General features: G+C 41.8%; 1 protein-coding gene across 1 annotated transcript in view; it reads right to left on the bottom strand.

Annotated features, from left to right (window-relative positions):
• crim1 (cysteine rich transmembrane BMP regulator 1 (chordin-like)) overlaps positions 1-3,280 on the bottom strand; it is a 124,779-nt gene extending 121,499 nt beyond the window's left edge. The window contains exon 1 of the mRNA XM_024419964.2: positions 2,338-3,280. Coding sequence (XP_024275732.2) covers positions 2,338-2,638 — 301 coding nt within the window. The 5' untranslated portion in view covers positions 2,639-3,280. The remainder of the gene's footprint in view (positions 1-2,337) is intronic.
• Between the last annotated feature and the right edge of the window lie 21,479 nt (positions 3,281-24,759).

The following is a 24,759-nucleotide window of genomic DNA, read 5'->3' as shown; positions in this document are numbered from 1 at the left end:
CCGGGCCTGAAACTCCACAGAATTCAATTCGCGATGATTGTTCATCCGCTAAGAAAAGTCAGCCAAAACTTAAAAACAACATCAATGGAGAAGTCAACATACAAGTGTAAGTAAAAATGAATGCAAATAAGTTCGAAATTGTGCTACTAATGCACATGACGGCACAAACACGTCTCGTAAAAAGTAAATATGTTTTTGTTTGGTTATCTTTTGGAAATTGTAGAAATAAAACATTTTTCTTCTTCAGAAGTTCCAGCTAGGCAGGCTAACGTTAGTTAGCTAATTAATTTGCCAGCTATCATACAGTAGGCGTATATTAATAATGATATAGTTAATATAAGTAGACATGCAATCATAATTGACTGTAGTGCATATAAAGCACCCACATGCTACCGCTGGCTGAAAACACAATCATCGCAGGATGAACGAGTGACAAATTTCCGGGCATGGGCGGTCCATTTAAAAATCATTATTTCCTTCCTCGCCCCTTGCCCTGCAAGTGTATACTTGTCAGACATCAGGATACATCATCAGAAGTGGCCACTTAATTTGATGTGTGTCTTTTAATTGTTTGGACTGGGGATTGTAGCTTGAAGAAAATACAAAACAATTATTGAACTATTCTCCCATGTCAAAGGAATTTAATATTAAATCAAAAGCTGTCAGATTGTTTATTTCTGCAATGTTCAAGGACTCCAGCCCCTTCATCAACATTCGACTAGTGAAATTACTAAGAAGGTAAATGTAGGCCAGGGATCATCAATTAGATTCAGCCGCAGGCCAATTCGTTCTTGAGCGGTTGGTCCGTGGGCCGGAACACAATTTGAAATAATTTGTAGACTGCAAATTGACCGCAAGAAGCCTAAACAGATACAGTATAATGTTAGCATAAAACATAATGATTTCAAACCTTGCTTACATATGTACACAGATTTCTTAAATAAAAATCACTTGGAGCTGTTTTTACAGATCTTCAAGATCCCTTTTACCCTGTACAAATCTCCCACTTTACCACCACCACCAGTCTCTCACCACCTGCTGTTTTTACAGTCTTTTATGTCCAACAATGAAACAAAAAATGTATTTTATTTAAAACTTGGGGTCTAAATAAAACCACCAACAGGCCAAATTCGGCCCGCGTGACGTCAGTTGGGAAACCCTGATGTTGGCATTTTACCACGAATTCCGACATGGCCACAAAGGATAATAGCAGAGTTTCTAAACCGAGGCGCAACATCGCAAGACTTCCGGGAAAGCTTGTGAAACAGACCAAACAGACCAGGCCGGGGATTGGGGTTTGAGATGTCAATAAGAGAAGTGAAAAGTTATTCCTTAGTTGTACATTTTCACGAAATCTAAAGAACAGCCTACATTCGAGTCAATGTCTTAAGTAGCTGAACATTTTATTACTCCAATCTCGTAAAAGTGACAAACTGTTAGGTTTTAATTTTCGTCTAAAACTACTTTATATCGAAGGAATGACTTTGATTTGACGGCCTGCACACGCGCAGTCAGGCGCGAGACAAACGTTATAAGCGATGACGTTTTTCTGCGCTTGAGTTTAGCTTGCCAACGTCGCCATGGCATTGCCTACAAGTGTGATCGGGGATTTCTATTGGATAATCAGTTTATTCCTATCTTCATACTGTACTGTCTTTGATAATAGGCGACACCTGTGATTCCAGGTATTAGCAGACAGTTAATGTCCTATTCGTTCGGGGCGATGTAAAATAAACGGCGCTGACGCGTAAATTGAGTTGCATAGCAGACATTCCATTGAAAAACCAACCAGCCTCAGCGGAAAGAGGGGCTGGCACCGCGTCCAAAAACAGCACGAAACCCGTTAGCATTACCCTAAAGAAATGGAAAACCGACATCCTGCAAACACATTAACCAGCTCGCTTGCTCAATCAGGCTCTTATTCCAAACCCCCACCACACCGCCAGACCAGCAGCATGGACAGACATGTTTATGCAGCTACAAGTTATGTAGCTCTACTTTGACTGTAGAAATGAAAACAGCGTGAAAGCCACATCATTCACTTTTGAAATAGGAATAACTTCATAGTATGTAGGCTAAAGCTACACAATAATAATCTATTCATCATTATTATTAGCCAGTCTAACATTATTAGGCATATTGTATAATAGGTTAACTAGCAGCCTAATAGAGAAAACATTGCCCATTGCTATTATTTTCAACTCATTTTAAAGACTTCTATATGATGCATTTTAGACTAGACTATACATGTGATTTTGTGTATGTGTTTTGTTTGAACTTTTATGCAGAGCATAAGCCGTATTCGTTATGGTGAAACAGTGTAAATAGAATACAAACCTTCACAGACTCCGACTTCATACTGCGTGATGGATCCACCGTTCAGCGGTGGTCTGATCACGCACCGGAGCCCCCGGTCACAAGTCCCGTACAGACCGTAGACACCACCGCAGCTCTCGTTTTTCTGTTTGGCGCAGACGGAGCAGCAGCCGCAGATACCGAGCACCACGGCGCCAGAGCAATGCTTTGGCTCCTCGCATTTAGATTCATCACACGGCAGACATAAAAGAGCCCGGTTGCTCTTCCAAATCATGGATATTAAAATGCATCTCGTTATAAAGTACATCCTGGCAGAGGCCATGGGAGAAAAAATATATATATATATCCACAACCCGCCCGCGGACCCACAAATCACCAGTCCAGCGAGGTAGAAAATACCAGCTAAGCTATGCAATGCGAAGAACACCACAGTTCTTCTAAAAGGCTCAACGTTCCGGTAAACAGTCTAGATTTGTGCTGTATGTTGTTATACGTTCCGTTAGATAAACTTTTGTCCTGGTTCTTGTAAAATAGCAAAGAAAACGATCCGTTAAAATGCGCATGAAACGGCAATTACCCCACACTGTATATAGAGTGCATGGTTTCTGTGTTCCGCGCTGTAGTCGTGAGTTTCAGTTTGTTTTAGAAATTGAAACTTTCTTCACTGTTCTTATGTCTCATTGCCTCAGAGTCACTCCTTCTCGCTCTCAGAAAGCAAGGGAATTCTTCCTGTTCAGCTCGTCTGCAACTGCAACAGAACGGCTCTATAATATATGTTCCCTCGCGTAGAAGCGCAATCCTCTGGTCACCTTCCTATCCGAGATTCGCTTTACTAGCCTAATTGAAATAAACTGTTTCTTGCTATCGCATATTCAGTGTGTGTGTGTCTCTCTCTCTCTCTCTCTCTCTCTCTCTCTCTCTCTCTCTCTCATGTTTATCATCATCCAGTGCAACTCTCCGCCTGCTGCTGCGCCCCCTGTTCAATCAGACCCTCACGGTGACCTCATAACGGAACCACTCCCATCGTGCATTACTTTGCTCCATTGGATCGTTCATTCCAGATATGGAACGCAGAGCAAATGTTGGCACACAAAGCGCGCAGAGGGTCGTCACTAGTTACCACAGCCACAAACCACGCCTATTTTATATATATATATATATATATATATGTTTTTTTTTTACAATTGATATTCTTAAAATCTGTCTTCAAACCTAACACTAACCTTATACACTGATCTAAAACACACTGCTAACTGTATGCCTAACCATAACCATAAATCAATACCAAAACGCACATTTTTGTTTTCATGAATTACTACGATATAGTCTAGTACATTTAGACTTTGTGGCTTTGGTAACTAGTGACAACCCGCACAGAGAGAGTCAGTGATACGCGGGCTGGGAATGTAGTTTAGATGCAGGGCAGGTGTAGAATGTATGGCCTCGGAAACACTGCAGTTTACACTGTAAATCAGTCTTGCTTCGCATGGGAAGAGAAGATGTTGGACCAAGAAAGACTGCATGGAAGAGAAGATGTTGGACCAGGAGAGACTAGATGGTGAATATATATCTGCGTATTAGGGCACTGTAACTATACATAACAAGTCGGCACTGACATCTAGTCTAAGTAGTGGACTAGCCTATCAACTATAGTCCGTTTTGGCAAGGCAATGACATGCTTATTACAACAATGTAATAATAGCTGTGCCTAGTCATTTCATATGTAGGCTCTATTCATAATGTAAGCTATTTATAATAACTAAATGTGTAACTTAACTAGGTTATAAGACATTATAAAAGGTTAGTAATACGTTTAGAACACAATGTCAATTATAACTGATGTGCCAAACGCAAATATTCATCTTGAAATACAGAACTAAATCTTGCTTGCATATTTATCCAAATATAGGCTATCCAATAGTTTTTCTATCAATCAATGAAAAGGCACAGGTGTGTTAGATTCTATTATAAATGCCTATTGAGATGAATTGATAGGGTAATTGTAATAAACTTTAGGGGATGTGGAAAATTAAAAAGTAAAGACTAATTAGCTATGGAGCCAGATCAGTGTATAGCAATGTCATTTTTATTAATAACATGGTTGATAGGCACAATTCACATTATAAAGGCTCAAAGTCATTATTCTGTTAAGGTCTAGGGATGAGTTGGGTTGATTCCCCCGCACTTGACATGGCAAGGTCACGTGCATGCGGTCGTTTATTGTTTAACCATTAGGCTTAGGATAATGATGGAATGATGAATGTCTTCTCTAATTATCATTATATACAAAATTAAGTAATTAGAACATGATTTGTTGGAAGACAAAATCGTCAGATTCACTTTGGTCATTGTGTGGTAAAGAAGAAAGCATTTTGTGTTAGCCAGCCACTGTGCACGTTGACGTGTATTAGTATGAATCTTGTACTGGAGGCATCACTAAGCGATTTACACTTAATGGGCCAGCTGCAAAGTCAAAATTAGCTATGTCTCGTAAAAAGTGAGCTTTTAAGTCTAAATGTTAGAGTAGGGTTAGGCATAACATTAGCAGTGGGGTTAAGGTTAGTGTTAAGGTTAGTTTTAAAAATATGATTTTATGCCTTTGTGGCTGTGCCAGCAAGTGACTACCCTGCAGAGATGCCTCCAGTACACGAGTCATCCTAATAAATGCCAGTCTGCTACCACTGACTGAATCGTCATTTGAGCTGAAATCTATCTGCATTGTGTTGTATAGGATCCAAATTGTGCTGTGCATGGAGTCAATACTAGGCCCCTAAACCTCTTTTGTCAGCATTATTGTCCTTTAGTTGCTTTGTCTAACACAATGATTTAGTGTGCAGTCAAGCTGAGGTGTTTTTAGCTGAACTATGCCACTGGGCACAGACGTCAATTCAACATCTATTCCATGTTGGTTCAACGTCATTTTGGGGAGATTGCTTTGTGTTAAAAAAGCATCTTTGAATTCACAACCAACAAAGCCAGAAGAACCCAACTTTTAAAGCCTGCACCATCAATGCTTGTAGTTTAAAAATGTCTATCCCAGCCCCAAGGCCTTTTGAGGTCATACATTCCCAGACTACTTATCTACTGATCTTGTCTTGATCTGTTACCTGTGACTTGAGGGAAAAAGTGGTAGAATGGAGTCATTATGGAGCCTTGGGGATTCAATTGTATTTGACCATGTATGAGCTGGACATCTATATCCCTGGAGGGCAGTCAGAGTGGACCTCAGCATTGATGGAGTGAAGGACCTTTTTTTATGGATCAATAAACCACAATTTTTTTTGCTCATTTTCAATCCTATTTCTTTCTTTCCTACCCTCCAAAAACTCTCAGATGTCAATGGTTCTGTGGATGGTTGGGCTGAAACCAAATCAAGAGATGACAGGCTTTCATTTCAGGAGACATTTCTAAGACCAATGTAATCCAGCTTTATACGCTCTCCTTCCTTTTACTGGTCTGCATATCGCTCTCAGGGATTTTTTTTATGGTTCTGATCAAGAGGACTGTATGTGTCTGATTCTCTTTCTATAGTTTGAAGAGATGTTGTATTTCATCCCTAGCTAGCTGCTACTTGGTCTTCCTTCACCAGTCGGCATTTTTGGAAAGACAGAGGACACCTAACATTTAAGTCTGCCAACGAGGATCAGTCTACCCTGCTTTGGGACCGCACAAAATCCTGCTCTGTAGAAAAGAGACAAAAGAACTGTTGAGCCTGGCTGCGAGCAGAGCTGGCCAATAATAGCCTAGCAATTATTGTGGACCAATAATAGCATGGTCATCAATCGCCACAGCTGAGGGCAAGGTATTTGGGGTCATTTGTTTGATGAAAGTATTATTCTGTATTGGTTTGAGAAATTTAACAAAAACCAAAGACCATGTAACAGAAATTCAACACATTCAACATCTTTAATATAGAGAACATGTGAAATGTAAGCTTAATTGTTGAAGGTATTGTGTATAATTGGGAGAAGAGGCGTCCAAAAGGCTGTGGAGAAAGCAAATTCATATTTAGTTATTTGGTGCCGAAACCTGGGAGCGAACACATCTTTAAACCACATATGAAATGACAGTCCACTTAGCTCTCCCCAACAAGGAAGTTTTATTGTTTCCGTGTTCTTTTGTAATCAGGTTATGTATTGTTAAAAACTAAATCCGCAGTAGGGGGAAACAGCGCCACTGGCCGCCCCACCTCCACTGTTATTGTTTTTGTTGCCAAGCTGAGGAGCATTGCGCAGCATGGTAAAAGAAATTGCAGTATAGATTGTGCTCTTCTAATTTTAGTCCAATTATGTCAGAGGGGAAAACAGTGTTTGTTGTTTGCAGTAACTTATTTGTTGTTGTAATATCACAAATAGATGTGGCTGTTTCGGCATTAAGGATTCCAGCTTTAAGCTGAGAACAAACAGTTATGACCATATTGTTTGTTGTGGTTGTAACCAGGGAGAGTAGGCCTACCACAGGTGCCAATGCACCAGTCCCTATTGAATTACCTTCAAGCCGTGCTCTGTCATTTATGATTTAGAGTACTATAAAGGAAGTGTCCTCAGAATCAAGAATGGTCTGTCATTTAAAAGTATAATTTGTTGCACTTACATTGTATTGATATAGTATGAAAATATAAAATATATGACTTTGGAAGCGGATAGCTTATTTGACTCTATACTTACTGTTTTTTCAACTGTTCAACTTGTGTTTTTTTGCCCAAGCAAGTCTCTTCTTCTTATTGGTGTCATTTAGTAGTGGTTTCTTTGCAGTCTCCTCTGAACAGTTGATGTTGAGATGTGTCTGTTACTTGAATTCTGTGAAGCATTTATTTGGGCTGCAATTTCTGAGGCTGGTAACTCTAATGAACTTATCCTCTGCAGCAGAGGTAACTCTGGGTCTTCCTTTCCTGTGGCGGTCATGAGAGCCCGTTTCATCATAGCGCTTGATGTTTTTTGCGACTCCACTTGAAGAAACTTTCAAAGTTCTTGAAATTTTCCACATTGACTGACCTTCATGTCTTAACAGACCTTTATGAATTATGGAGCCTTTATGTACTTTTTGTGCCTTTTTAAAATACATACAGTACCAGTCAAAAATGTGGACACACCTACTCATTTAAGGGTTTTCTTCATTTCTACTATTTATTTCTACTATTTTCTACATTGTCGAATAATAATAAAGACATCTAAACTATGAAATAACACATATGGAATCATGAAATCACAAAAAAGTATTAACAGGTGTGCCTTGTTAAAAGTTAATTTGTGGAATTTCTTTCCTTAATGCGTTTCAGCCAATCAGTTGTGTTGTGACAAGGTAGGGGTGGTATACAAAAGATAGCCCTATTTGGTAAAAGACCAAGTCCATATTATGGTAAGATAAATCTCAAATAAGTGAAGAGAAATGACAGTGCATCATTAGTTTAACTGACTGATATTATCTCATAGAACAAAACGTATAAGATCTCCTAAGCCTGTAACCTCAGACCTTATTTTTTGAGTTTATCCCAAAACCCTATTCTTTCCCCATTAACTTTCCACATAGGGATGGCTCAACGAACCAGAGGTAACTCATTTCCGGGTTTGAGGACTAAAATATGGCAAGCTCTATGGCTGTGATAGGAGAAAACTGAGGATGAATCAACAACATCGTAGTTACTCCAAAATACTAACCTAATTGACAGAGTGAAAAGAAGGAAACCTGTACAGAATTAAAATATTCCAATACATGCATCCTGTTCGAAATAACGCACTGAAGTAAAACTGCAAAAAATGTGGCAAATAAATTAACTTTATATCCTGAATACAAAGAGTTATGTTTGGGGCAAAACCAACTCCACACATCACTGAGTACCACTCTTCATATTTTCAAGCACAGTGGTGGCTGCATCATGTTATGGGTATGCTTGTCATTGGCAAGGACTAGGGAATTTTTGTTATGATAAAAAGAAACGGGATAGAGTTAAGCACAGGCCAAATCCTATAGGAAAACCTGGTTCAGTCTGCTTTTCAACAGACACGGGGAGAGAAATTCCCCTTTCAGAAGGACAATAACCTAAAATAAAAAATGGCCAAATATACACTGGAGTTGCTTACCAAGATGCCATTGGATGTTACTGAGTGGCCTAGTTACTGTTTTGACTCACATCAGCTTGAAAATATTTGGCAAGACATGGAAATGGCTGTCTAGCAATGATCAACAACCAACTTGACAGAGCTTGAAGAATTAAACTAATTACGTGAAAATATTGTACAATCCAGGTGTGCAAAGCTTACCTGAAAAAACTCACAGCTGTATTAGCTTTCAAAGGTGATTCTAATGTATTGACTCAGGAGGTTGAATACTTATATAATTAAGACAGGGCATTCGGAAGGTATTCAGACCCCTTCCCTTTTTCAAATGGTTTTACATAAAGTTTTTTCCTCATATATCTACACACAATACCCCATAATGATAAAGCGAAAACAGGTTTTTCAACATTTTTTGCAAATGTATTAAAAATTAAACAGAAATATGTCATTTACATAAGTATTCAGACCATTTGCTATGTGACTTGTAATTGAGCTCAGGTGCATCCTGTTTCCATTGATAATCCTTGAGATGTTTCTACAACTTGATTGGAGTCCACCTGTGGTAAATTCAATTGATTGGACATGATTTGGAAAGACACACAAATCAAATCAAATCAAATTGTATTTGTCACATGCACCGAATACAACACGTGTCGACCTTACAGTGAAATGCTTACTTACAAGCCCTTAACCAACAATGCAGTTTTAAGAAAAATAAGAGTTAAGTAAAAAAAAATAGAAAAGTATTTTTAAAAAAAATAAAAAGTAACAAATAATTCAACAGTAGCAGTAAAATAACAATTGTGAGGCTATATACAGGGTGCACCGGTACATAGTCAATGTGCGGGGGCACCGGCTAGTCGAGGTAATTGATGTAATATGTACATGTACTGTAGGTAGAGTACACACACCTGTCTATATAAGGTCCCACAGTTGACAGTGTGTCAGAGCAAAAACCAAGCCATGAATTCAAAGGAATTGTCCGTAGAGCTCCGAGACAGGATTGTGTCGAGGTACAGATCTGGGAAAGAGTACCAAAACATTTCTGCAGCATTGAAGGTCCCCAAGAACACAATGGCCTCCATCATTCTTAAAAGGAAGAAGTTTGGGCCCACCAATACTCTTCCTAGAGCTGGCCGCCCGGCCAAACTGAGCAATCGGGGAGAAGGGCATTGGTCAGGGAGGTGACCAAGAACCCAATGGTCCCTCTGTGGCGATGAACCTTCCAGAAGGACAACCATCTCTGCAGCACTCCACCAATCTGGCCTTTATGGTAGAGTGGCCAGACGGAAGCCACTCCTCGGTAAAAGGCACATGACAGCCCACTTGGAGTTTGCCAAAATGCACCTAAATGACTCTCAGACTATGAGAAATAAGATTCTCTGGTCTGATGAAACCAAGATTGAACTCTTTGGCCTGAATGCCAAGCGTCATGTCTGGAGAAAACCTGGCATCATCCCTACGGTGAAGCATGGTGGTGGCAGCATCATGCTGTGGGGATGTTTTTCAGTGGCAGCGAATGGGAGACTAGTCAGGATCGAGGGAAAGATGAATGGAGCAAAGTACAGAGAGATCCTTGATGAAAACATGCTCCAGAGCACTCAGGACCTCAGACTGGGGCGAAGGTTCACCTTCCAGCAGGACAACGACCCTAAGCACACAGACAAGACAACGCAGGAGTGGCTTTGGGACAAGTCTCTGAATGTCCTTGAGTGGCCCAGCCAGAGCCCAGACTTGAAGCCGATCGAACAACTCTGGAGAGACCTGAAAATAGCTTGTAGCGTCATACCCAAGAAGACTCGCGGCTGTAATTGCTGCCAAAGGTGCTTCAAGTCAAAGGGGTCTGAATACTTTCCAAATACTTCCGAATGCATTTTTCACAAGTGTTTTACAAATGTTAGAATTGTTCTTCCATTTTTACAGTGCAGAGTATTTTGTGAAGATCGTTGACACAAAAATTACATTTAAATCCATTTTAATCCCACTTTGTAACACATTAAAATGTGGAAAAAGTCAAGGGGTGTGAATACTTTCTGAAGTCACTGTAACTAGCTACCAAGAAGCCATTTCAGGCTTCAATCAAGTAAGTAGATTGTCTAACTGGTGTTCCTGCTGGCAAGGTTAACTAAATGTACTGATAAAGACTCACATTATTACATTTTAGGGAAGACCCAGGTGCAGTCAGTGTCAAAGTAACAAAGTGTATTACTAGAACAGGGCAAACTGACAGGTCAAGGGCAGGCAGAGGTCAGTAATCCAGATCAGAGTCAAAAGGTACAGAACGGCAGGCAGTCTCTAGGTCAGGGCAGGCAGAGGTCAATAATTCATGGCGGCATGACAAGTTGCAGAACAGCAGGCAGGCTCAGTGTCAGGCCAGGAAAAATGGTAAAAATGGGAAAACTAGAAAACGGGAACTATGGAAAAAGACAGGTGCAAGGGGAAAAATGATGGTAGGCTTGACGGACAAAAATAACTGGCAACAGACAAACAGAGAACACAGGTATGAATACACTGGGGAAGACGGGTGACACCTGGAGGGGGGTGGAAACAACACAAAGACAGGTGTTGACAGACCACCCCCAGCCATCCTCACATAATTTCCCCCCCCCTCCTCCTGAGATTGTTGGGGTGCATGACACCCTGGATCCTCTAATAGTTTGGTCCACTCAAGGATTTCAAAATTGTCATTTTTACTGAAATGGGGTTATTTTATTACATGCAGTACCAGTCAAAAGTTTGGACACACCTACTCATTCAAGGGTTTTTCTTTATTTTTACTATTTTGTACATTGTAGAATAATAGTGAAGACATCAAAACTATGAAATAACACATATGGAATCATGTAGTAACATAAAAGTGTTAAACAAATCAAAATATATTTTGTATTTGAGATTCTTCAAAGTAGCCACCCTGAGGTAGTCACCTGGAATGCATTTCAATTAAAATGTGTGTCTTGTTAAAAGTTCAATTGTGTAATTTCTTTTCTTCTTAATGCGTTTGACCCTGTCAGTTGTGTTGTGACAAGGTACTGTATGGGTGGTATACAGAAGATACCCCTATTTGGTAAAAGACCAGGTCCATATTATGGCAAGAACAGCTCAAATAAGCAAAGAGAAACGACAGTCCATCATTACTTTAAGACATGAAGGTAATTTCAAGAACTTTGAAAGTTTCTTCAAGTGCAGTCGCAAAAACCATCAAGCGCTGTGATGAAACTGGCTCTCATGAGGACCGCGACAGGAAAGGAAGACCCAGAGTTACCTCTGCTACAGAGAATAAGTTCCTTAGAGTTACCAGCCTCAGAAATTGCAGCCCAAATAAATGAACATTTAACAAAACATTGACTTTTCTATAACATAATATTTGTTAATATTCGGAGAACGTCAGAAAAATGGAGAGAAATTAGAGATGTCACTGGGTGCACTTGCACACCAAATAATTTACCCATATCCAAAATGGAACGAAAAAAGTATATACACACTGTACAGTCATACAGTATATTTGATTGGATTATGAGGTCATGTTATTATGTGACAGCAAAAGTAATCAGATTAAATCATTTTTAATGGTGGAAAAAGCTGTTTTCCACTGTGTCATTTGTACATGATGGCTTACCATAGAGAGGGTAGAGATAATATCATGGGGATACAGCTGTGATACAGAATATATTATGGGAGGATGTAGTTGACTATTGTTCAATATAAAATGTATACTGTGGGGACTGAGCCAGGAACTGTTTGCTCAGTTAGCACTCCAATCCCAGAGACATTCAAATAAGCTCTGATAAGACTTACATTACGTGTGTATGATACATTATGCTGTTTACCTTGGCACTCGCTGCACTATTTGCCTGTTGCTCGTTCTCCAGTTACACCCAAAACAATAATCTCTAGATTAATGGTGCATATTAAATTAAATAACAAAACGCCTCAGAATATACATTTTATTTCCAACAAAGGGGATAGACAAAATAGACCCCCCCCCCCCTTCCCCCCCGACAACAACAAAAAATGAATAATTCATGTCCTCACAATAAGATGTGGCGGGTTAAGATTCATGAGGAAATTTGATTCCTGATACACATAAGCTGTAAAATGTCAGCTTGGCGTTGGCTGGTGTTGGGCACGCTAGAGCTGTGATGACGGGGGCCATAGAGTCATGGGGAGTGGAGCACCTCTGCAGGCACCGACCGGGCTAGCTGCCCCATTAATCATCCACAGAGAGAGAGAGAGGTGGAGAGAGCGAGTGGGGGGAGAGAGAGAGAGAGAGAGAGAGAGAGAGAGAGAGAGAGAGAGAGAGAGGGAGAGATAGAGGGGGAACAAGAGAAAGGGGGAGAGAGGGGCAGAGACGAGACAGGGAAGGACAGGGAAGAGAGAGCGGGAGATGGGGGAGAGGCAGAGAGATGGAAACAGAAGGAAAGGGGGAGAGAGAGAGAAAGGGGGAGGGATGGAGAGGATAGAGAGAAAGGGGGAGGGATGGAGAGGATAGAGAGAGAGGGAGAGGAGAGGAGAGAGAGAGGGGAGAGGAGAGGAGAGAGAGAGAGAGAGAGGGGAGTAGTGAGAGGGTGAACAAGAAAAAGAGAGAGATGGAGAGGGAGAGAGAGAGAGAGAGAGAGAGAGAGAGAGAGAGAGACAAGCACCACTGAGCACACCTCCACCACTATAGCACCATGTATTTATTTGAGAGCTCTAGCTACTGAAGGGGCCACATTCAAACATGTCACAGCTGGATGCTTGAACACTTTGTGTGACTAATTCTATTAAAATTGCAATATTTTGGGGTTTGTGGAAATTCAAACGCCATCCTTGGTGGCACATTGTTATTCTAGTAATGTGTTTTACAAATGCATTCTCATAAATAAAACATTGAAACATTAACATTAAAACAAACTAAAACAGCACTTCTTTTGTTGTCTAAAAGCAACAAATAGACTTGTCAGAATCATTAGCATTTTCACATTAAATGCAACGTCAAACCCCTTTCACTAGCGGCCTAATCCTGTGGTATTACATCATATTATTCCGACTATAAAAAAGGCAGCCATTATCATAAATTATGTTTTTTGTCACTTGTTTTATTCATCCTTGTCTGCGTCCTTGTCTGGGTCTGAAATAGCACCCTACCTATCCCCTATAGTGGTCAAAAGTAGTGCACTAATGGTAATAGGGTGCTATTTGGGACATACCCCTTGCAATAGACAGACAAGCGTTAATGGTTATGAACGCCATCCTGTGGCTGATGCAGAGATGCCTGACTGACGTCAAAACGTCCATTCCTGAGGTTTCGCCTTTGCAAGGGTGAAGAACAAGCACATGGATCATGAGGCAAAGCCACGAGGACTCATTGCATGAAGTTACCCAAACTGTGTTGGAAAGAATTCCTCCATTAAACTTCAGCTATGAACAAATGGTTTCGTCTTGAAAGAGCAGAGAGAGAACAAGAGTTTGAAAAGCATTGTCCAACCATGAAGCATGCATAGTAACATATTGTTTTATTTACCAGACATTCCAAGTAATCATCCAAACATTCCAAGTATGACAAATATCTTCAATTGTATGGGCTTTAATTGTTAGAATGTTCACAAAAAATAGTTTAATAACTGGTATTGATTGATGAAATAACTGAAGGATAACTGTATCTGATGATGTGCACAAACACAAAGCATATTTGCAGGCAACGGAGCCCTCTATCTCTCTCTGTCTCGTTTCCTCTATCCCCCCCCCCTCCCCACCGCTCTCTCCGTCTCTTTCTCTCTGTCTCATTCCCTCTATACCTCCCCTCTCTTTCCCGAACAGTAATTTATTACCATGAACTGTAGTTTTTATTCTTTCAAGCAGGTCACTCGTTCCACATGGTCACCTGGTTACAACACAGCCTCACGGGTAGATAATGTACACTAAACATGAACCAAATCCACTATCCACTATTCACTAAGCACTATAAGTATGCAAGGGTTAACTCGTTGCATTTTTTCTCTGTCTATTCTCTGTCTCCCCTTTTCTCTCTTTTTCATGAGCACATGACGAAAGAATGCTGGGAATGCCAGTGAGCACGGCGCCAGCAGCCTTTGCAGTAGCACCCGCCTGTGAGAACTGAGAGGCAGGAGGGGGGAGGAAGGGGAGGGGAGAGTCCTGGAAGTCTGGGCTCTTTACTGTGTTTAGGGAAATTATAGCTTTTTTTCCATATTAAGAAGTGCACATAAGGCACCACCGCCCCAGCCAGTACACTAATCCCCCTACTCGCAGTAGTAAGAGAGAGAGAGAGAGAGCGAGAGAGAAATTTGCCACAACCCGTTGTGCACTGGAGGAGGGTGTTTCAGTGTCTCTTTCAGCTCCTCTTGCTCAGTGTGATAGCCTGAATGTGAGGTGTTGTCTGGGGCCCTCATACAGTTCCACCCAGGAAAGAAAACCTCAGGGACATAACTTTCGAACACTATGATCAAGAATTGTACAGTTGGTCCAATGCCAGCGTCTGAAGTTTTGAAATGTTGATATGTTCTACTAATGGACTTCATTGAGGTTTTCTTTCTCCAAATGCCAGCTTATTAATCATACACAGAACACTATGCGGTCATTTATGCAGCTATTCATACCTTGATTGTAAATATGGATAGTGGTGAATGAACCATATAATTAGTATCAGTTATGCACACCCCTGGTTTGAGACAGGTCTGGCACAAAAACACATGCACGCACTCCAGCACACATATACAGACACACACAAACCCAGCCAAAGTCATTTGTTGAAATATATGGTAATAGCTGGTTTCTGAGCCCTGGGCAGGTTGTGGCACAGTTTGTGATGAACCTGACACAGAATAGAGGGACACACACACAAGAGACCATTTCATAAAAGCAAGAGCAAAGGCAGCCATTGTGTAATTCATTTAGGATATACACCCCAATGAAACCTCTGGTGCAGTCTGCTGCTCCATTATAGACACAGACATGGGCTTCTTTTAAAAACTCAAACCCTTTATAAGGAAATTAAATTCAAGCCTTCTCCCTACAAAACTATGATTCAGATCTCAATTTCTCGTCATTATCCCAGCTTTTTTTTAACATGTTGTGTTGGAAATGTGTTTCCTTGAAAGGGGGTAATTTGCTACCTTCGCCTGGGCGATCGCACTGTCTAGCCTTTAAAGCACAAATGTTTTAAAGCTTGTAGATGTCTCTACCTGCTTCAGCTCTAAGAATGTAAAAGGGTGAGATTTATCTAATCAGATGACCTGGTATGCCGTTATATAGGAACTTATCACAGCTCTCACATACTACAGTTCTGTAGGCCGACTTACATGTACAGTACTTTGAGCTGTTGTGTGTACATACATATGGTGTGTGTGTGTGTGTGTGTGTGTGTGTGTGTGTGTGTGTGTGTGTGTGTGTGTGTGTGTGTGTGTGTGTGTGTGTGTGTGTGTGTGTGTGAGTGTGTGTGTGTGAGTGTGTGTGTGTGAGTGTGGTGTGGTGTGTGTGTGTGTGTGTGTGTGGTGTGTGTGTGGGTGTGTGTGTGTGTGTGCATGTGAACCAGCAGGAGAGAAAGAGGTAATGTACTGTTTGTTTCCTGTCACTTTGATTTTATTTAGCATAATCACTGTGAGTCTGCTGATCTAACAAAAGAGTATGAGAAGATGCCTGAAATATCCGCCCTTACGTTTTTCCTTATTAGCTAATGACAGTTTGTTGTGGTATTTAATGTCATTTGAATGGAGTTGGTAATCCGCAAAATTTTATACATTTAATTTCTTTACAATTTACGCTGAACCCTGCTGAGTTGCAGTATAAAATAAAATCAGCATCAGCTCCACAAAGTGAGCCTTTTAGATTGCAGAAGCTTTTAACACTTTTATTGCTACCATTAGAAAGCTAACTCTCGTCAAATGATTGTCCTCACATATCAATTAGCCAGCCACTGCTGTTGAGCCCACTGCAGTCATTGTATTTCTCAGACCTTAATGCCCACTCATAGTATTATATTGGTCTTGGCTCACCAGATGAGCAGCCATAGAGATTTCATTAATTCATTACCATGGTTTTCATTAATTATGAACCACAGAGATGGAGACATTATCACTGGTCTGGCTGGAAGCACAATGTGATGAAGGGATTAACAAAGAAACACCCAGGGAGAGATTGTTTTTATTTGGTCTGCGTACCATTGTGGCATCCTATTCCCTATTTAGTGCTCTACTTTTGTCCAAATGTAATGCACTTATATAGGGAATAGGGTGCCATTTGGGATGCAGCCATAGATGAGCATTTCGTGGAGTAGGTCATAAAACACAGGGGCTAACAAAGAATCTCTGTCGTGTCATGGAGTGGAAGGTATACAGTCACCCCTAGGCTCAAGGGAACCAGATGGAAGTTTTATCAAGATGAACTTAATAACAATGGAGTTTGATAATGATTATCAATGGCTATGTTATGACAGGGCCTTGGAGTTCAGTGTGGCGCATCCACCCTTTAGAGCTCCAGTATATTAACCTTTGCTAAGTGAATATTACTAAGACGTATTATAATACTTATTTAACATGCAGAGGTGAAATCCATCTTAATATGCCCACTATAATGATATAAAGACATTGTAAGGTGGATGATAATGTCGTAACTTGCATGCATTCATTAGATCAGCACAGCAGCCTAATGTGCTGCAAGGTCAAACATGTTGTTCCCGGGCCTAGCAGCAGCCCTGCATAGCATAGCCATAGTATAACCCTATAGCATAGCCATAGCATAGCCATAGTATAACCCTATAGCATAGCCATAGCATAGCCATAGTATAACCCTATAGCATAGCCATAGCATAGCCATAGTATAACCCTATAGCATAGCCATAGCATAGCCATAGTATAACCCTGTAGCATAGCCATAGGATAGCCTTAGCCAGGATTCATTACACAGGTACACTGCATGCTAGAGCTGGGCAATATGGACATAAATCCATGTTGTGATAAATTGCCTGAATTGATTTGTTAACAATAAATAGAGCAATACGTTTAAAACATTAATGTGCACCACAGTTTTTAAAAATGTATATTATCCTTTAAACTACTACAACTAGTTTGATGGTTGTAGCCATCAATTGTCCCATTACCAATCAGCCACATTAGCAAACATATTTAATTCTATAGTAGGGGCGACCAGGGTTGGTTGTCGCACTCAACTGTACTGTACTCTAATGTACTGTACTCTACTGATTTAAACTCAACTGTGCTGTACTGAATTAAACTGTACTGCATTGCACTAAATCAAATCAAATCAAATGTTATTTGTCACATACACATGGTTAGCAGATGTTAATGCGAGTGTAGCGGAATTTTTGTGCTTCCAGTTCCGACAATGCAGTAATATCCATCGAGTAATCTAACCTAACAATTAACCTCACAACAATGACCTTATACACACAAGTGTAAAGGAATGAATAAGAATATGTACATAAAAAAAATATATAAATGAGTGATGGTATAGAACGGCATAGGCAAGATGCAGTAGATGGTATAGAGTACAGTATATACATATGAGATGAGTAATGTAGGGTATGTAAACATTATATTAAGTGGCATTGTTTAAAGTGGCTAGTGATCCATTTCAGTATGTTGGCAGCAGCCACTCAATGTTAGTGATGGCTGTTTAACAGTCTGATGGCCTTGAGATAGAAGCTGTTTTTCAGTCTCTCGGGCCCTGCTTTGATGCACCTGTACTGACCTCGCCTTCTGGATGATAACTGGGTGAACAGGCAGTGGCTCAGGTGGTTGTTGTCCTTGATGATCTTTTTTGCCTTCCTGTGACATCGGGTGGTGTAGGTGTCCTGGAGGGCAGGTAGTTTGCCCCCGGTGATGCGTTGTGCAGACCTCACTACCCTCTGGAGAGCCTTACGGTTATGAGCAGTTGCTGTACCAGGCGGTGATACAGCCCGACAGGATGCTCTCGATTGGGCATCTGTAAAAGAGTGTTTTTTGTGACAAGATTAATTTCTTCAGCCTCCTGAGGTTGAAGAGGTGCTGCTTCGCCTTCTTCACCACGCTGTCTGTGTGGTTGGACCATTTCAGTTTGTCCGTGTCGTGTACGCCGAGGAACGCAAAACTTTCTACCCTCTCCACTACTGTCCCATCGATGTGGATAGGGGCGTGCTCCCTCTGCTGAAGTCCACAATCATCTCCTTTGTTTTGTTGACGTTGAGTGTGAGGTTACCCATTGAGTGTGAGGTTACCCTCACCTCCTCCCTGTAGGCCGTCTTGTCATTGCTGGTAATCAAGCCTACCACTGTAGTGTCGTCTGCAAACTTGATGAATGAGTTGGAGACGTGCATGGCCACGCAGTCGTGGGTGAACAGGGAGTACAGGAGAGGGCTGAGAGTGTTGAGGATCAGCGGGGTGGAGATGTTGTTACTTACCCTCACCACCTGGGGGCGGCCCGTCAGGAAGTCCAGGACCCAGTTACACAGGGCGGGGTCAAGACCCATGCTCTCGAGCTTGATGACAAGTTTGGAGGGTACTATGGTGTTAAATGCTGAGCTGTAGTCAATGGACAGCATTCTTACATAGGTATTCCTCTTGTCCAGATGGGTTAGGGCAGTGTGCAGTGTGATTGCGATTGCGTTGTCAGTGGACCTGTTGGGGCGGTAAGCAAATTGAAGTGGGTCTAGGGTGTCAGGTAGGGTGGAGGTGATATGGTCCTTGACTAGTCTCTCAAAGCACCTCATGATGACGGAAGTGAGTGCTACTGGGCGATAGTCATTTAGCTCAGTTACCGTAGCTTTCTTGGGAACAGGAACAATGGTTACCCTCTTGAAGCATGTGGGGACAGCAGACTGGGATAAGTATTGATTGAATATCACACCAGCCAGTGGTCTGCGCATGCTCTGAGGACGTGGCTGGGGATGCCGTCTGGGTCTGCAGTCTTGCGAGGGGTCATGGGGTTAAATGTTTTGCTCACGTAGGCTGCAGTGAAGGTGAGCCCACAGGTTTTGGTAGCGGGCCGTGTCAGTGGCACTGTATTGTCCTCAAAGCAAGCAAAGAAGTTGTTTAGTCTGTCTGGGAGCAAGACATCCTGGTCCGCGACGGGGCTGGTTTTCCTTTTATAGTCCCTGATTGACTATAGACCCTGCAACATACCTCTCGTGTCTGAGCCGTTGAATTGCTACTCTACTTTGTCTCTATACTGACGCTTAGCTTGTTTGATTGCCTTGCAGAGGGAATAGCTACACTGTTTGTATTCGGGCATATTTCCGGTCACCTTGCACTGATTAAAAGCAGTGGTTCGTGCTTTCAATCCACAGTTTCTGGTTTGGGAATGTTTTAATAGACGCTGTGGGTAAAACATCACTGATGCACTTGCTAACAAACCCGCTCACCGACTCAGCGTATTCGTCAATGTTGTTGTTCGCCGCAATGTGGAACATATCCCAGCCCACGTGATCGAAGCAATCTTTAAGCGTGGAATCCGATTGGTCGGACTAGCGTTGAACAGACCTGAGCGCGGGAGTCCGGGAGCTTCCTGTTTTAGTTTCTGTCTATAGGCTTGAAGCAACAAAATGGATGTTGTGGTCAGCTTTTCCGAAAGGAGGGCGGGGGAGGGCCTTATATGGTTTGCGGACGTTAGAATTGCAATGATCTAGGGTTTTGCCAGCCCTGGTAACGCAATCGATATGCTGATAGATTAAAATCCCTAGCTACAATAAATGCAGCTTCAGGATATGTGGTTTCCAGTTTACATAGAGTCAAATGAAGTTTGTTCAGGGCCATCGATGTGTCTGCTTGGGATGGATATATGCTGCTGTCATTATAATTGAAGAGAATTCTCTAGGTAGATAATGTGGTCGGCATTTGATTGTGAGGAATTCTAAGTCAGGTGAACAGAAGGACTTGAGCTCCTGTATGTTGTTATGATCACACCACATCTCGTTAATCATAAGGCATTCTTCTTACCAGAAAGATGCTTGTTTCAGTCGGCGTGATGCGGGAAGAAACCAGCTGGCTGTACCGACTCCGATAGCGTGTCTCGAGTGTGCCGTGTTTCCATGAAACAAATAACGTTACAGTCTCTGATGTCTCTCTGGAAGGCTACCCTTGCACGGATTTCGTCTACCTTGTTGTCAAGAGACTGGACATTGGCGAGTAATATGCTCGGGAGCGGTGCGCGATGTGCCCATCTACGGAGCCTGACCAGAAGACCGCTCCGTCTGCCCCTTCTACAGCATCGTTGTTTTGGGTCGCCGGCTGGGATCCGATCCATTGTCCTGGGTGGTGGGCAAAACGGAGGATCCGCTTTGGGAAAGTCGTATACCTGGTCGTAATGTTGGTGAGTTGACGTTGCTCTTATATCCAATAGTTCAATGTAAGAAATAACACCTAAAAAAACAAGATACTGCATAGTTTCCTAGGAACGCGAAGCGAGGCGGCAATCACTTCCGGCGGAAGTACACTATACTGTACTCTGCTGAATTAAACTTTACTGGACTGTGTTGTGCTTTACTGTGTTGTCCAAACTTGTGAAACATACCCAGGTGTCACACCCTAATCTGTTTTACCTGTCCTTGGGATTGTCTCCACCCCCCTCCAGGTGTTGCCCATCTTCCCCATTATCCTCTGTGTATTTATACCTGTGTTCCCTGTTTGTCCGTTGCCAGTTCGTCTTGTTTGTCAAGTCAACCAGCATTTTTGTTATCAGCGCCTGCTTTTCTCAGTCTCTCTTTTTCTAGCCCTCCTGGTTTTGACCCTTGTCTGTCCTGACTCTGAGCCCGCCTGCCTGCCTGCCTGCCTCTGACCCTGAGCCTGCCTGCCGACCGGTACCGTTGCCCTACCTCTGAATTGTTGACCTCTGCCTACCCTGACCCTGAGTCTGCCTGCCATCCGGTACTGTTGCTCCACCTCTGATTTACTAACCCCTGCCTGCCTTGACCTGTCTATTTCCTGCCCCTGTTGGAATATTAAACCATTGTCAATTTGACGTGTCTTCATCTGGGTCTTACCTTGATTCCTGATACCAGGAAGCTAAATGACGTTGAACAGACACCTAAAATACTTATTTTCTAGAAAATAAGTATTCTAAGTGTCTTTCAATGTCATTTAGCTTACTGGGGACATTGTTACAATGGGTATGGTTGTCAGATTGTGACAAGCATCCCCAACATCAATGTGACAACCATTCAGCCCCCCCCCCCAATGCTAATAAAGATGCTAGTACTGTACTGTAGTTACCACATGGCTTGACCTAGGAACTCACAAATAGGGTTGAAATAAATCTATTTCCTCATTTCAATAAAAGTAATTGTGTATGGATACTCCCATCATATACAGTGCCTTGCGAAAGTATTCGGCCCCCTTGAACTTTGCGACCTTTTGCCACATTTCAGGCTTCAAACATAAAGATATAAAACTGTATTTTTTGTGAAGAATCAACAACAAGTGGGACACAATCATGAAGTGGAATGACATTTATTGGATATTTCAAACTTTTTTAACAAATCAAAAACTGAAAAACTGGGCGTGCAAAATTATTCAGCCCCTTTACTTTCAGTGCAGCAAACTCTCTCCAGAAGTTCAGTGAGGATCTCTGAATGATCCAATGTTGACCTAAATGACTAATAATGATAAATACAATCCACCTGTGTGTAATCAAGTCTCCGTATAAATGCACCTGCACTGTGATAGTCTCAGAGGTCCGTTAAAAGCGCAGAGAGCATCATGAAGAACAAGGAACACACCAGGCAGGTCCGAGATACTGTTGTGAAGAAGTTTAAAGACGGATTTGGATACAAAAATATTTCCCAAGCTTTAAACATCCCAAGGAGCACTGTGCAAGCGATAATATTGAAATGGAAGGAGTATCAGACCACTGCAAATCTACCAAGACCTGGCCGTCCCTCTAAACTTTCAGCTCATACAAGGAGAAGACTGATCAGAGATGCAGCCAAGAGGCCCATTATCACTCTGGATGAACTGCAGAGATCTACAGCTGAGGTGGGAGACTCTGTCCATAGGACAACAATCAGTCGTATATTGCACAAATCTGGCCTTTATGGAAGAGTGGCAAGAGGAAAGCCATTTCTTAAAGATATCCATAAAAAGTGTCGTTTAAAGTTTGCCACAAGCCACCTGGGAGACACACCAAACATGTGGAAGAAGGTGCTCTGGTCAGATGAAACCAAAATTGAACTTTTTGTCAACAATGCAAAACGTTATGTTTGGCGTAAAAGCAACACAGCTCATCACCCTGAACACACCATCCCCACTGTCAAACATGGTGGTGGCAGCATCATGGTTTGGGCCTGCTTTTCTTCAGCAGGGACAGGGAAGATGGTTAAAATTGATGGGAAGATGGATGGAGCCAAATACAGGACCCTTCTGGAAGAAAACCTGATGGAGTCTGCAAAAGACCTGAGACTGGGACGGAGATTTGTCTTCCAACAAGACAATGATCCAAAACATAAAGCAAAATCTACAATGGAATGGTTCAAAAATAAACATATCCAGGTGTTAGAATGGCCAAGTCAAAGTCCAGACCTGAATCCAATCGAGAATCTGTGGAAAGAACTGAAAACTGCTGTTCACAAATGCTCTCCATCCAACCTCACTGAGCTCGAGCTGTTTTGCAAGGAGGAATGGGAAAAAATTTCAGTCTCTCGATGTGCAAAACTGATAGAGACATACCCCAAGTGACTTACAGCTGTAATCGCAGCAAAAGGTGGCGCTACAAAGTATTAACTTAAGGGTGCTGAATAATTTTGCACGCCCAATTTTTCAGTTTTTGATTTGTTAAAAAAGTTTGAAATATCCAATAAATGTCGTTCCACTTCATGATTGTGTCCCACTTGTTGTTGATTCTTCACAAAAAAATACAGTTTTATATCTGTTTGAAGCCTGAAATGTGGCAAAAGGTCGCAAAGTTCAAGGGGGCCGAATACTTTCGCAAGGCACTGTAACTATTTATTAAATAAATAACAAGCATACGAACATTTATTTTCACCCATGATAAAATCTAATACTCCTCTCACCTCAATTTTTTGTGATCCTGACCTGAATTGATCACGTGGATGACCTCTAATATAGACACACATTTTCATTTGGAGATTATTACACAGCCCCCCTTGGATTTTGAGTAATAAGCACTGTGACAACCAACCCATGAGAAAACTAACCCTGATCTCCCCTATAGGCTACTTATCTAATGAATGACATCAGCAAAATGCCTGCGATAAGTGATCGGCATGATCGGTGTGGATCATTGTAGGTTTATCGTCCCAGCTCTACTGCATACTGTCAAGGTTCGGAGACCCAGTGGCGCATCCCAGATTCTCATTACATAAATCTAGCTTATCACCAAAACTAATTATCCATCCAACAACCCCGCTCATCATCACCCTTTAGGGTACAAGTATGTGATTGACAAGTACCCTTTTGTAACTAGGAGAAAGGGCGTTCCTTAATAATAATACTGATGACCAAGGAAAATGAACACAGTTTGCTCAACGTTGTGCATGTGGATCCTGTCACTCTAGATCATACACACAGATTCACATACAGATGTAGGATCTTAATTTGAGCCAGTTTGCTACAGCTGGAAAATAACAGCAGTAGCAAATGTGAATTTTTATATAAAAAAATCAAGAATGAAATTTCAGTGTAAATTCCAAACTTCAGAAGCCTTTTTAAACCTCAAATACACTACAAGATAAAAATGTCCTGTATTGCACAAAGGTTCTCTAGCAACCGGGTGATCAAATTAAGATCCTATATTTGTACATGGCCTCCTTGTTTCCTGGTCTGTGTGGGTGCCTACTTGTGCCTGCAAGAGAAAGAAGAGAATAGAGACTTTAATTTCACAAGGTATTTTTTCTAGCAAAATATAGTTCGAATTTTTTTCATCCTACCATGAAGAGCAGACAATGCTGTGTTATTATTGTGCCTTTGATGTCAAAATGTGTGCGTGACAGTGGCCATGACCAAGGGAAAAGGTTGCAGCGCTATACTGTACTCACTTGATTGATCAGGAATCCTATGGTGTAGTGTAGTGGATGATGAAATGGACGGAAGTGGAGTTGGGGTCACTGGTTCCACCAGCATCCTAAGGGAGTAGCTGTCAGCTGACGCCCAGGGGCCATTGACGGCTCGGTAGGCTAGATACGGCTCTCCTCTCTGCCTGGGCCCTCTGCATCAACACACTCAGCCCCAGCAGTGCAGCAAACAGCCAGGAAAAGTCCTGCTGGTGATTCAACCTGCACCGGAGGAGGTGACTGTTTGAGGGGAGCGTGTGCTTGCTTACTCTGGATCAAAAGGTCACAGTAGATTGTAGCACAATTCAACCTGGGCTAGGTGGCTAATGCTAACGTTAGCTAGGTGGCTAATGTTAGTTAGGCTAGGGGTTAGGGGTTAACGTTAGGGTTACGGTT

The sequence above is a fragment of the Oncorhynchus tshawytscha genome, linkage group LG11 (genome assembly GCF_018296145.1).
Source record: "Oncorhynchus tshawytscha isolate Ot180627B linkage group LG11, Otsh_v2.0, whole genome shotgun sequence".
Taxonomy (NCBI): Eukaryota; Metazoa; Chordata; class Actinopteri; order Salmoniformes; family Salmonidae; genus Oncorhynchus; species Oncorhynchus tshawytscha.
The sequence above is the reverse complement of the archived record's forward strand: the minus strand, read 5'-3'. Positions and strand labels throughout refer to the sequence as shown.